This window comes from Puntigrus tetrazona, chromosome 8 (assembly GCF_018831695.1).
Source record: "Puntigrus tetrazona isolate hp1 chromosome 8, ASM1883169v1, whole genome shotgun sequence".
In the NCBI taxonomy this organism is placed as follows: Eukaryota; Metazoa; Chordata; class Actinopteri; order Cypriniformes; family Cyprinidae; genus Puntigrus; species Puntigrus tetrazona.
Genome location: NC_056706.1, coordinates 23737436 through 23750245, shown reverse-complemented (window position 1 = coordinate 23750245; position 12810 = coordinate 23737436). Strand labels below are relative to the sequence as shown.

At 36.9% G+C, this 12810-nt stretch overlaps 1 protein-coding gene across 1 annotated transcript; it reads right to left on the bottom strand.

Moving 5' to 3' along the window:
* Window positions 1-9014: 9014 nt before the first annotated feature.
* Window positions 9015-9896, bottom strand: hes2.1 (hes family bHLH transcription factor 2, tandem duplicate 1). The gene is made up of 4 exons (XM_043247984.1): window positions 9840-9896; window positions 9635-9730; window positions 9439-9526; window positions 9015-9331 (listed from the first exon to the last, which is right to left on the bottom strand). Exons 1-4 carry the CDS (start codon window positions 9879-9881, stop codon window positions 9015-9017), a joined length of 543 nt encoding a protein of 180 aa, XP_043103919.1. The 5' UTR covers window positions 9882-9896.
* Between the last annotated feature and the right edge of the window lie 2914 nt (window positions 9897-12810).

Sequence of the window (12810 nt, the reverse complement as noted above, 5' to 3'; positions counted from 1 at the left end):
ATCAATTTATAATGTTTTACACTACTATATATATATATATATATATATATATATATATATATATATATATATATATATATATATATATATATATATATATATAATTTTACTGATTTGGCCAAATTTAACACACAATGCATATAATACATCTCCTTTTCACCACTGAACACAGAAGAAAAAAAACATGAAAACTGTTGGAACAATTTTGTATCTATTATTTAACGTTACACTATAACGTCAATACTTTACTATTATTCTTTCAAATAAACGCTGGAGAAGAAAGCACGTTAATGAAAAGAAGAGGGATGCTGGTGACGCATTACGGAGACGGGATTGGGATCCAGTTTAGGGCGGGATAAGCATTCATAATTTAAATTAAACAGACAGATTCCCAAGCCACGCCGTTTTAACGTAACATCTGTCTGTAAATTGTGATAAACAATAGTTTTTTTTCTCTCTCTCCCTCTCTTTCTCTGTTATGACGAGGGTTTTACACCTGTACCGCTGGCGTTTATGGGGAGGGGTTAAGTGCACGCGTCCCCCAGCAGACACACAAGCTGCCATGCAAACCAATATGTGATCACTGAATTCAACAAACACTGTTTGAATGTATAGTGTTTGTGTTTACACATAGAATGTGCGTGCATTTGTTTGTTTTACGTTATGGAATGTGGGACGCGAACTATTCAAAAACGTATGTACGTTCGCATACGCGTGCCAGTTTTATGTTATACTTTGTGTTGAACTTGCGTTTAACTACACGAAAACACAAAAGGACGTTTGAGCGTCGATAGGATGTCAAATATTTTCAGCTAGGGGTCCTCGGAGCCCCATGGGATCCACGCGTCTAGCACGCGTCACAGAGAGGTCTCCAGATGGCTTCTACCAACCCCCATGTTAATGATGCCGTAACTTGTGCCCCTCATCTTTCCTTAAGTTTTTCGTTGTTTTTTAAAGCTTTTTTTTGGCGTCGTTGACCCATCTGCATGCGCCACGTCGATGGTTTTGAATAAGAAATAATCAAACAAAAGGGACGCGTTATTCGGTTATTTTACGCACAGACGTGTCACCGGCCCTTCCCTATATTATCGAACGTAATATTAAAAAACACCATTAGTATCCTTTTGTTTGGGACGCGTCTTGTAGTAGAATTTATAACAGATGTAGCATTATGTAAATTAATGCAGAACGTGCGCAAAATAAACTAAACTAAAGCGGTAAGAATACTGGATTGCAAGACGCGTCAACATATTTAATACATATATGTTTTTGAAACTACTGATATGCAGTTTCTGTTGTATAGGCCTATGCTTATTAACAATTTTCACTATTGTTTTATGCGCTTTAATCGAATGATAAACTGAACACAAGGGAGCGTCAGAGTGCGTCGTCGTTTAGTACGTGCCCTGCACGCGTCCCTTTCCCCCTTGGGTCCTTTATTTAGGGAGCGTGTCAGCCAATGTTTTACTTTAGATGCGTTCAGTTACAACTCTTTTTGTTCATTTTTGAATTTTAGCGTGGGTGCCCCATCTGTGCCTTCATAGCGTACACTCGCACAAAGACCTTTTGTCTAAACTCATTCCGGTACGTGGGAACAAGGTAGTTTGAGACCATGGCTACATTCGTAAGACTCTGTTCGAAAACCTTTGAAATTGAAGCGCATGAGGTTACTAACGACGGTTAACGCTTTACTTTTAATTACAGTCTGTTAATGCCAGTTAACGCAATATTCTTATTTGTAGTTGTATTTGTAGTTATTTTAAATAGTAAATTATGCTTACGGGTTTGCGGTTTATACTACTACTACTACATACTACATAGCCTAAATAAGTATATTATTTTAACATTGTAACTGGCAGATGCATTTAAAGAAAATAGAAGAAGTATCTTGCTTTACATATTCAGTACTAATTTATGGGCTTTTTGAACAATAAACATTTGACCTTTTTAGGCATATAATTATCAGGGTGCACATGAAATCTTGATATGCAACATCCATCAAAGTGCAGCATGAATACATGTGGAATAAACTGTATTTTTAAGTTTTTTCTCTATACACACACAGTGAACACACACCTGGAGCAGTGGACAGCCATTGCAGCCACAGTGAGCAGTTTTTCAGTGCCTTGCTCAACGGTCTCACCTCAGGGGTGAATAGAGCTCTGGACAATCACTCCCCCCACCTACAATTTCTTCAGGACCTGAGACTCAAACTCGCAACCTTTGGGTTATGATTCTGACTATCTAACCATTATCCCAAACAAATTATTTGCTGTTTTTCTCTTGTTTACCCTACTATAACATTATGATGTGATGCTTTAGTTAACTGATTTCTTTTTTTATTTTTACCTTATTATTGGATGACTGATCAGCAACTATTGTGTTGCCGAATGCTTTTATTCAAAAAACTGAAAATCCATGGCAAATGCAGATAATAGGGTGGGCCAGTAAACCTTGTCTATTCTGCTGCTTTTGACAATTGCTTACCACTCAAAGCAAGGTGATGACATGTAAGCTGCAAAATATAAAATGTGAAACCTTGTAATAATATATCATTGCAATATTACACCAAACATATAAAAATCTAAATTCTGTCATCATTTACTGAGCCTAATTGTTCCACACTTGTAGGCTATGAAGTTCTTTCTACTGTTGAAGAAAAAATAAGACATTATTGAAGAATGTAATTAACCAAACAGCTGAAATTGTTTATATTTTATGGATATTATGCTTCTTAATTTATATAACTGTACAGTGCCCTCCTCTAACATTGCTACCATTGGTATTTATGAACAAAGGTGGCTGTGAAAATAAATCTGCATTGTTTGTCCTTTTGATGTTTCGTTCAAAAATTCACAAAAATGTTCTCCTGTAATGCCTGATGAGTTTGGAGAACACCTGATTAGAGATCAGAGACCATTCCTTCATCCAGAATCTCTCCAGATCTTTCAGATTCACATCTACATGTTGGTGCTTCTTCTCTTCAGTTCACCCCACTTATTTTCTACAGGGTCCAGGTCAGAGGACTTCATTTTGTGCTCAGTGACACATTTCTGTGTTGATATTAATGTTCTTAATGACTTCATGAATTAGTTTACTTCTGAGATTGATACTATCAGAGATAAAAATGTAACTATGCAGCCGTCAGCTACAGTTTCACATCAGTTAGTGAGCTATAGATCCCCTGAGGAAAAGTTACACTCATTCTCTATTATAGGAGAGGAAGAATTATACAAACTCGTTAAATCATCTAAACCAGCAACATGTATGTTAGACCCTATTCCATCTAAACTATTAAAAGATTAGGATATGTTCCCAAAACCTTCAAACTGGCTGTAGTTAAGCCTCTTATTAAGAAACCACATCTTGATCCCAAAGACTTACGGTAAATTACAGACCAATCTCTAATCTCCCTTTTCTGTCAAAGATACTACAAAATATAGTATCCTCATAACTATATTCATTCTTAAAGAAAAATGGTATCTGTGAGGATTTCCAATCAGGATTTAGACTGTACCATAGTACTGAGGCTGCTCTTATTAGAGTTACTAATGACCTGCTTCTATCATCGGATCGTGGATTTATCTTATTATTAGTGCTATTAGATCTTAGCGCAGCATTCGATACTATCGATCACAACATTCTCTTAGATAGACTAGAAAACTATGGCATTAGAGGAAGCGCCTTAGCTTGGTTCAAATTATATCTATTTGTCCACTATCAGTTTGTAGCAGTAAATGAGTAGATATCATATCGCTCATAAGTGAAATATGGAGTTCCTCAAGACTCAGTGCTAGGACCGTTACTTTTCAACCTATACATGTTACCTCTGGGAGATATTATCAGGAGTCATGGTGTTAGCTTTCACTGCTATGCTGATGATACTCAGCTCTATATTTCAGCGCAGCCTGGTGATACACAACAAATTGGGAATCTAACAGAATGCATAGTCGATATAAAAAACTGGATGATGAGTAACTTCTTAATGCTAATTCTGAGCTAAAATTCTGAGCTAATAATTGGACCTAAAAACCCCACATATAATAATCTAGAAAACAGCCTATCACTTGATGGCTGCTCTGTTAATTCTTCATCATCAGTTAGGAACCTAGGTGTGCTGTTTGACAGCAATCTTTCCTTCGAAAACCATGTTTCCGGCATCTGTAAAACTGCATTTTTCCATCTTAAAAATGTATCCAAATTATGACCTATGCTTTCAACGTCTAATGCAGAAATATTAATTCATGCGTTTATGACCTTGAGGTTAGATTATTGTAATGCTTTCTTGGGTGGTTGTTCTGCACGCTTGATAAGCAAACTTCAGCTAGCCCAAAACGCAGCAGTTTTTACTAGAACTAGGAATTATGATCACATTAGCCCAATCGGATAGATTTTAAAATCTTATTAATTACCTATAAAGCCCTGAATGGTTTAGCTCCTCAATACTTGAGTCAGCTTTTATCACAGTATAGTCCTGCCCGTCTGCTGCGTTCTCAAAACTCTGGCCATTTGATAATACCTAGAATATCAAAATCTACTGCAGGTGGCAGATCCTTTTCCTATCTAGCACCTAAACTCTGGAACAATCTCCCTAACTCTGTTCAGGAAGCAGACACACTCTGTCAGTTTAAATCTAGATTAAAGACACATCTTTTTAACCTAGCCTACACACTAATACAATTTTTTAATTCAACCCGGGAACACAATGTACTCATGACGTCGTAAAAAGAATGGCATCTGCGCTAATATTAGTCTTATTTTTTCTTATTCTGTTTCTCAGTTTGTATCCAAACTAGATGGTGGATCAGCACCCAGAGATTATGTTTATCAGAGACCAGAACACCTAGATGCGCACTGTGGACAGATCACCAGATCCTGATGCACACACACACTCTAAGTCATTTACTCTATCTGACACAGCTGCGTTTAAAATTGAACTGGAGGTTAAGTGCTGGGCGTCCGGTCAGAGGAGACCCGGCCCCCAACTGAGTCTGGTTTCTCCCTGGTTTCTTTTTTTTTCTCCATTCTGTATGGATGGAGTTTTGGTTCCTTGCTGCTGTCGCCTCTGGCTTGCTTTGTTGGGGACACTTAACTTCTAGCAATTATTGTCAAATTGATTACAGAGAGACCGTCTCTTTTAATAACAAATTGTTCAATCTCGTCATTATACATCGCTGTCATTGTATTCTTCTACTTTATACTGTTCAGTGCTTTGAAACAACTTGTGTTGTTAAAAGCACTATATAAATAAAAATGATTGATTGATTATACGATTTTACAATCCATGTAATTTGCAATTTAAATGAATTGTTCCTTATTGTTAGATATAAGGAAAAGGATGATGGTGCACTTACAGATTCTTTCTCCATGTTTCTTTGCAAACGATGGGTTACAGCCTGAACATGAAAGGGTCGGCATACTCAGCCTTTGTCATGTTTTTCATGCTGTTCATGCCAAACAATTTCCACTATGTTTTGAATATTTTACTCATATCAGTGAGTTTTTGAAACCAGTTCTTCAGAATTCATGAAAAGAGTAAAATGTAAATAAAAGAGAGTCCTATTTATGAATAGGAGTTGAATGTCGTTTGCATCTCTATATTCCCTCACGCTTCATGACAGATGGCTTGTCTATGTTTTTTTGAAAGGGCTGCCCATATGTTGAAGATTTGTTTCTGTTTTTCCAAGCTTGAACTTGGTATCAGTTTCAGCACCAATTTCAATTTGCCAAAGACAGAATATTAATTTTCAAAAGTGGGTACCACTTTATATTGGGTGGTCTTAGCTACTATGTACTTACATTTAAATGAATAATTTGGTAAAATGCAATTATTGTGTACATGCACATTTTTACATTGTACGTATATTTTTTAAAATACATATATGAAATTACATCAGTAATTAATTTTTAGTAATTTCATTTACACAGTTGATCCATCCCTTACACCTTAAATCTACCCATACAACCAAACCTGTTCCTAACCTAACTGTATAGCATTGTGCTTTGTACTTATCTTTTGATGCAAGTACATAGCAAGGCCACCGAATAAAAAAAGTGTGACCCAAAAGTGTTTTCCTCTGTTAAAACATAATGTCATGACATTTTGTATTTCTTTTTCTTAACAGTTAACTGTTACATATCAGTTTGAATTACTGATAAGTACGCTCTGCCAAACTGTGTAAACCAGTGGTTCCATTGTTATACTGTTATGTATTAAGATATTGGTTAATGTTGTGGTGTTTTAAATTCACTTTGCAATCTCTATGTTTTCTCTTAAAAGATTTCAGTGGTCGCTTTTTGCTTTTGACTTCAATTTAAGTTCCATAAATTCAGAAAAACTAAGTTCCCTATTGCTTATACTTTTCTTCTACAGATATTTCAGATGTTTGCAAACTGTCCGTGTTTTTATTATACTCATCCGTGTAGATTGTATTAAAATTAACCCACTTCCTTGCTTTTGATATGATGCTGTGTGGGACAAGACCTTCTTACCAAAATTGTCTGAACATTGTTCTCTATTCTCTTAGCTTAACTAGTCCCAAGCATTTCAACAGGCAAAACCTACCCCCTCCCTCAAGGAAATCAGCGGCCCTTCACCAAAACCTACATGCAACAATAAAAATCCCCTAAACAGGTCTTTATATCCTTCATAAAATCTATTTTATAAATACAATCTATTAAAATACAGTGAAGAGTATATGATACAAATCGCTTGTACATTAGTCAGTTCTTTTTCCTTTTTTTAACTATGATAAAAAAATAAAACGTTTTAACTGTAAACTCTGAATGTTCAATATAACATCACAATTGGATTTTTTATCAACAATTAAACAATTATTATTAGTAGTATTTTTATGTAAATACTGCATGCTGCAGTGACACTGTTTTTTTCTATGGTTACCGGGGTCTTGCTGTGTGATTGATTAGATGTTGATATGTTTTAGTGTGTTTGTTTTGCAGTTGCAGGGATACTAGTGCTCTATTATTGGGTTGTGGGTGGTTGTTAGGTCAGTCCAAAGAGATGACACTTCTCTATTGTTTTCTGGTCTCTTGATTTTGCTTTGGTCCTGCCAATCTATAGAAACGATTGGGATATTGATTGCTCAATTTTATTGTCCAGCAGGTGAAACCAGTCTTAAGTCTTAACTAAACTTTACCAAATCAGCCAGACAACTGACCAAAGTAATAACACAAGTCTCCTCAACAAGCTGCATGATTTGTGATATCAGTCTCGTCTGTGCCATAGGAGCAGGGTGGGTTGAGTTATACACCATATGCTTAATAGTTAGGCAGTTATTCAAATCCCTAAGTATGATCAACAATAATTAATATGCTTGGCCAAGCTCTAATTACAGTACAATCAATACGCTTGACGTCTTGTTAGAACACAAACTGAATCTGAGTGGTAAAAAAGTGAGTGCTGATTCTAAGATGGCCATAACTGAGTTAACAATTAATGGATAGGGCGTTATTTAATGATTTGAACAAACCCCTGATACTACCTCCACACCATTTGGACTGGAATTACGGTCATGGTTGAAATTATACAGCTCATTGAGCAGTATATTGTTACTATTTTTTTTTTTGGTTATGATTTCCCTTTGGTGGACAACAGGAGACCTGTAAAGGTCACACATAAAAGAAGGCACCAACGTCCTGAAAGGGGCTGATGGAAGCATCAACAAGTCTGATTTGTCACCCAGATTGGTTTGGTAACTGATTTATTGGTTTGGGAGACACAATCTAAAACCGTAAACCAAAGTTGTATAAACAGCTTTGAGGTTTTCACAAAGAATTATGTCATAAACACATTGATGAGCCTGATATTTTATTGAACAATGTTCAGTGTGGATAAACTGTAAAATTGGTTGCACTTTGGGTTTTGCTGCAACCTATTATTTTATGAAGAAAAAAAAAGATTTGTATAGGCTATAGCTATGTTAAATAATTTCCAGAGTATCGTTCAGCGGTTCTGATGATAATTAATGGTCATTCATAACATAAAGCGCGTGCTTATAATACGCACTTTCATCGGGATAGCGATTCATTTGACAGAAATAGCTTCTATTCCGCTTTCATGAAACTGACTTGAAGTTCAACAAACGGTATGTTTTTTACTGTTAACCTTATTTCCTGCGCAAAACACCAAGCTGAGGAAGCTTTTATGTGCCTCTGTCAATAAGAAGATCTAGAGATTATAACGTTAAGAAATTATAACGTTCTTTTGACAGAACTAGCTACGATTGCACTTAATGTTTCATGAAACAGACTAGGGATATCCTTGGCAAATATGTTGTTTCCCGCGCAAAGACTGAAATGTTCTAGTGAAGATCATTTCTATGGGCTTTCAGAAGACCTCTCGTAATAGTAAATGCTAAATGGGGCGTCGTTGCTGCTATTTCACAGTTTTCTTATCTAAATTAATACATATGTGCGCCTATTTAAGGAAATAGTTTCATATTGATGTGTTCGTTTTTCTTTGCCATTTTTGTATCATTTCATTCGGTCTGCAACTTCCAGCTTCTTCGTTCATCCAGTGAGAATAAACAAGATTAATAAATAAACAAGATTTCCAGAATTTCAAAGAAAAAAAGGTTTTATTGTTCTGTTGATTCACAATGACATTATGTGACACGCTTCCTTCAGGGACATTCATTTCGCCATTAATAATTAACACACAGTGTTTACTATTTCTTTGCACAGACCAAATGAAATCAAGTCAATTGTGCAAACCTCAGACATACATTTTAACCCTTGGGGTTTACAATTTTGTTGATTACAACCCATAGTACTTAAACCCCCAGTGAGGATTGCATAACGTTAAGTTTATAGAAGACAACGTGATCTGTGCTCGCTGGCTTTCTTTCATTTACAAAGCCGCCATATTTCCTTAAATTTCTTACGCGTAATCTCCATCACAGGCTTTGCATTTTAACTAAAACCTACTATGAAAAAAATTAATATGCAAAGTTCGTTTTAAACAATTTCCCTGAAGACTTCTTTGAACTGTTTGGTCACCACGGTCTCCACATGTCCACAGCTTCCTGCGGCGCAGGCTGGGGTTGGCTGGGAGCAGACGCGGTGCCCGTGGACTGGTTCTCCGTCGCATAGCTGTTGCTCCTCATGCTTACAAGTCTCTGGTGCATTTGGGAAATCATTCTGGAGTTCTGAGCACAGCAGTTCTGGCAGGAGGACGTCGCAGACGCCATCGAGTGCTGAATGAACTCGTTGACGCGTTGACGGGTTTGCGTTTCGATGTTAGACTGCGGCAGCATCGCGGAGATGCGCTGCAAGCAGGCTTTATATCCCTCTTTGTAGCTGTCTGTTTGACCTTCGAAGAGAGAGAGAAAACGTTTAAAAAACTGGACTAGTTGAAATAACACAGCTGACTATTAGACTGCGAAGGTGGTGAAAAATAAAGTAGATAAAACCACTCACCTTTAGCTGACGAGGAAGGCAGGTCTCTGAGGAACCGCACAGTCATTTCGAGAATGTCGGCTTTCTCCAGCTTTGAATAGCATGAAGCCTACAAATTGAAAGTGATTTGACGCGTTAGGGTGTTGTTCAGACATAGGCGGCATTTGAACGTATAGGCAAAATATCGTATGATCATGCGAACACCAAAAATACTTACGTCTTTGCCGACCAGAGGGAGTATGAGTGTTTTTAAGTGATTGAGGCTCTCGTTAATGCGAGCTCGCCTTCTTTTTTCCATCAATGGCTTGAGAGTCTGGAAAAAGACAGAAATCGGTTAATGTGAGTGTGAATTCATAGCCACCACGAGCACAACCGTTAAAATGGTTTCTGGGGTGTCCGAAGGAGCCCAAAATCACGCTCACCTTTCTCAATTCGTGTGCCTCTTTTCTCTGAGCCACAGTCATTCGAGAACCGAATGAGTGGGAATGAGCTTCGGTAATAATGTTAGGAGTCATGATTTGATGGGGTGGTGTCTCTGGATGTGCTCTTGAGAGAGGAGCAAAGAGTTTTGTGGTCAGGGTGAGCGAGAGAGCTCTTTTATAGGACCCTTCGGCGTGGAGGGAGGGCTTCCATTCTATTGTGTCTTCGGTTGGACGCAGAGGGGGATGCCAAAGGGAGAAGATCTGATCTGAGTGACCCAAAAGTTACCATCTGTTGATTGATGTCAGCATCATCCAAAACCACTGGTATGCGCATGTGACTGATAATTATTTTTTATTGTCTTATAGTCCTCCACTTGTGTTTTTAAAATAGGCATGTACAGGCCTACATATATAATACATATATAGGCCTACAAATTAAAATTCGGAAGTTAAAGCGCAATAATGTACAAAGTCCATTGTTGTAATTGATAAATAAACTATAATTTGCTACAAGCTATTTAAAGTTACGGGTTGCTTTAACTCGCCTTTGTTTTATTACAAAAGTGTAAAAGTTTATTTTTAATAAAAAAAAAGCTTAAAGCTTAAAGGCAACCGCCATATATTGGACATCTAATAAATAATACAGAGCATGATGACCACGCGATAATTATCCAAGCCACGCTATAGTGGCAACATCTGCTTACATGCTGCTAAGTATAGCAAAACCATAAACCATATCCATAAACCATATAATTTTGCCGACTGTATTTAAGTTATTATTAAGCAAGCGTAGGGAGGTTTAGGAATACAACTTTATATATATATATATATATATATATATATATATATATATATATATATATATATATATATATATATATATATATATATATGAAGAGAGAGATTGATATTTATAGTAAAAACTAAAATAAAAAGTACGTTTAGAATTCTGCATTTAGCATTCTGCTTTTTTCTAAATACTTTTTACTGCTTTTTTATATATATTATATTTTCCAGTGGCCAGACATTTGAATTGTTCTGTGGTTATATTAAACTCCTGACACCTTGTTTCAAATCAGCTATGCTCTCACGCGTCTGACACGCGCCGTTACAACAGATGGATGTCTGTTCTTCCAATCACACCAAAGCGCGCCACTAATTTGAATCCCAACCCCCTCGAGTCAAGAGCGACAAACTCTTCAGTAACCTGTTTGCTCCTGTGTTATCATCCTATCACGTTGCTTCGTTTATAGCGTGTCTTTCCAAACTATTGGCGTCTGTGTCTGAGCAATTTGACCGAATATGGCAATAAAGCATCACGGACTGACGCAAAAAGCCTTTTTTTTTTTCTTTTTACCCTTCTCTTTGTTTAATTTCGGATTCTGAGGATTGAGGGTGGGGGACGAAGGGAATAGGGTGACGCATAAAAAATTAATCCGACAATCATATAGACCTACCAGCATCAAAAATGCATGTCGACAGTTCTTGCCTTCTCTGTTGATGTGCTGCTGTTTGAGGTGTAACAGTCGAACTGATTGTTAAAACTAAAAGTGTGTAAATAATAAAATAGCGTGTTTACTTTTTACACGGTGTGCAATTAAGATGTAAGAGTAAAAACTATTGACTGAGCTCACGAGCTTTTGAACGCTCAGTGGACCAAGCACGCGTCACAGTCTCCAAGAGCGCATAAATTAACCTCAAATGTAGGCTTGCGCTGCTGGCCAGGTCCAAAAAGCAAAAAAAAAAAAAAAGACAAAATGTGTTTCACACACATTCACTGAAATGCAGGTCAAACTTGCTGATAAATTATTAGGTAACTCACAAAAGTCAATTGCAAGGTAAGGCTACTATAGATGATCAGTACCCGTTTTCTGTTTGACAATGCTGACCATGAGGTGTGCTTTATTCTTCATCAAAAGCTGTTGATTCATACCCTGTCCTATGTTTTATTGTTGAATTATTGTCTCCAATCTAACACTAACATGTATGTTTTTAAGTGTAGAATGAATGAGCAGCCTTGGTGTTTTCCAGTCGCGCTTTAACTCTCATACGAGTTTAACTGAAGCATTTTAGATATTAGACACTAAAACCACTGATGAGTCAAACATTTCATATTTCTGTTTGAATGCAGCAAGAGACAACGCGGTGGTTGCACTTGGCTCATGATTTAAAGTTTATTTAAAGATTAATCCTAATGCATACAGCTAATAATACCTTACGTTTATTCTTACTGTTCAAATACATCGTGTTTTCTACAACAATCTTAAGAATCTTTGAGTAGAGCTCCTCGTTTATAAGCCACTCTACATTTAGACATTTTACAGTTGTACTTTTTAAAAGTGCATTACATTAACAATGTTAAATGGTTTCACGAATGTATACAAATAGCACAATTATGCTGGTATACATCTAAATTTCTACAAAGATAACTCATCTTAGTTTGAGAGTCGCGTGATGCATGCTTTCGGGCTCAATTTGCATCATGTACGTATTGCTTGCAAATGTCATACATTTTGTTCTTGACATTCATTTATTTACATCAGATGCATGAAAAATAGAAAATGTATAATCCGGTGGGTGATGAGATTGAATATATATATCTAACTCATACACTTTTTGTATTTCACCTGAAAAACATGCAAACGCATCAGGCAGATATAATAAAGCCCAAATGAAGTAAGCTTCCCAAGCCAAAACCAACGCTGCTGGCAAACAGCTGTTGACGTGCAATATTGCATAGACTTACTAGCTACGTGATTCGTGTTGTTTGGAACTTAAAACCGCATGCGGGGTCGCGCGAAGCTGCGCGTCTCTCTCAGCATCACGCCAATACTGCAGACCGAATTTTGTTTGTCTGCGCAGGCGTAGTCGTTTCGATTCTTTTGATTCTTGATCATTTTAAAATGTAAGCTTCGCACGTTTCTTTCCAGATGTAGAAAGCAAATCGCTTTACAATAACGTTCATTAGTTA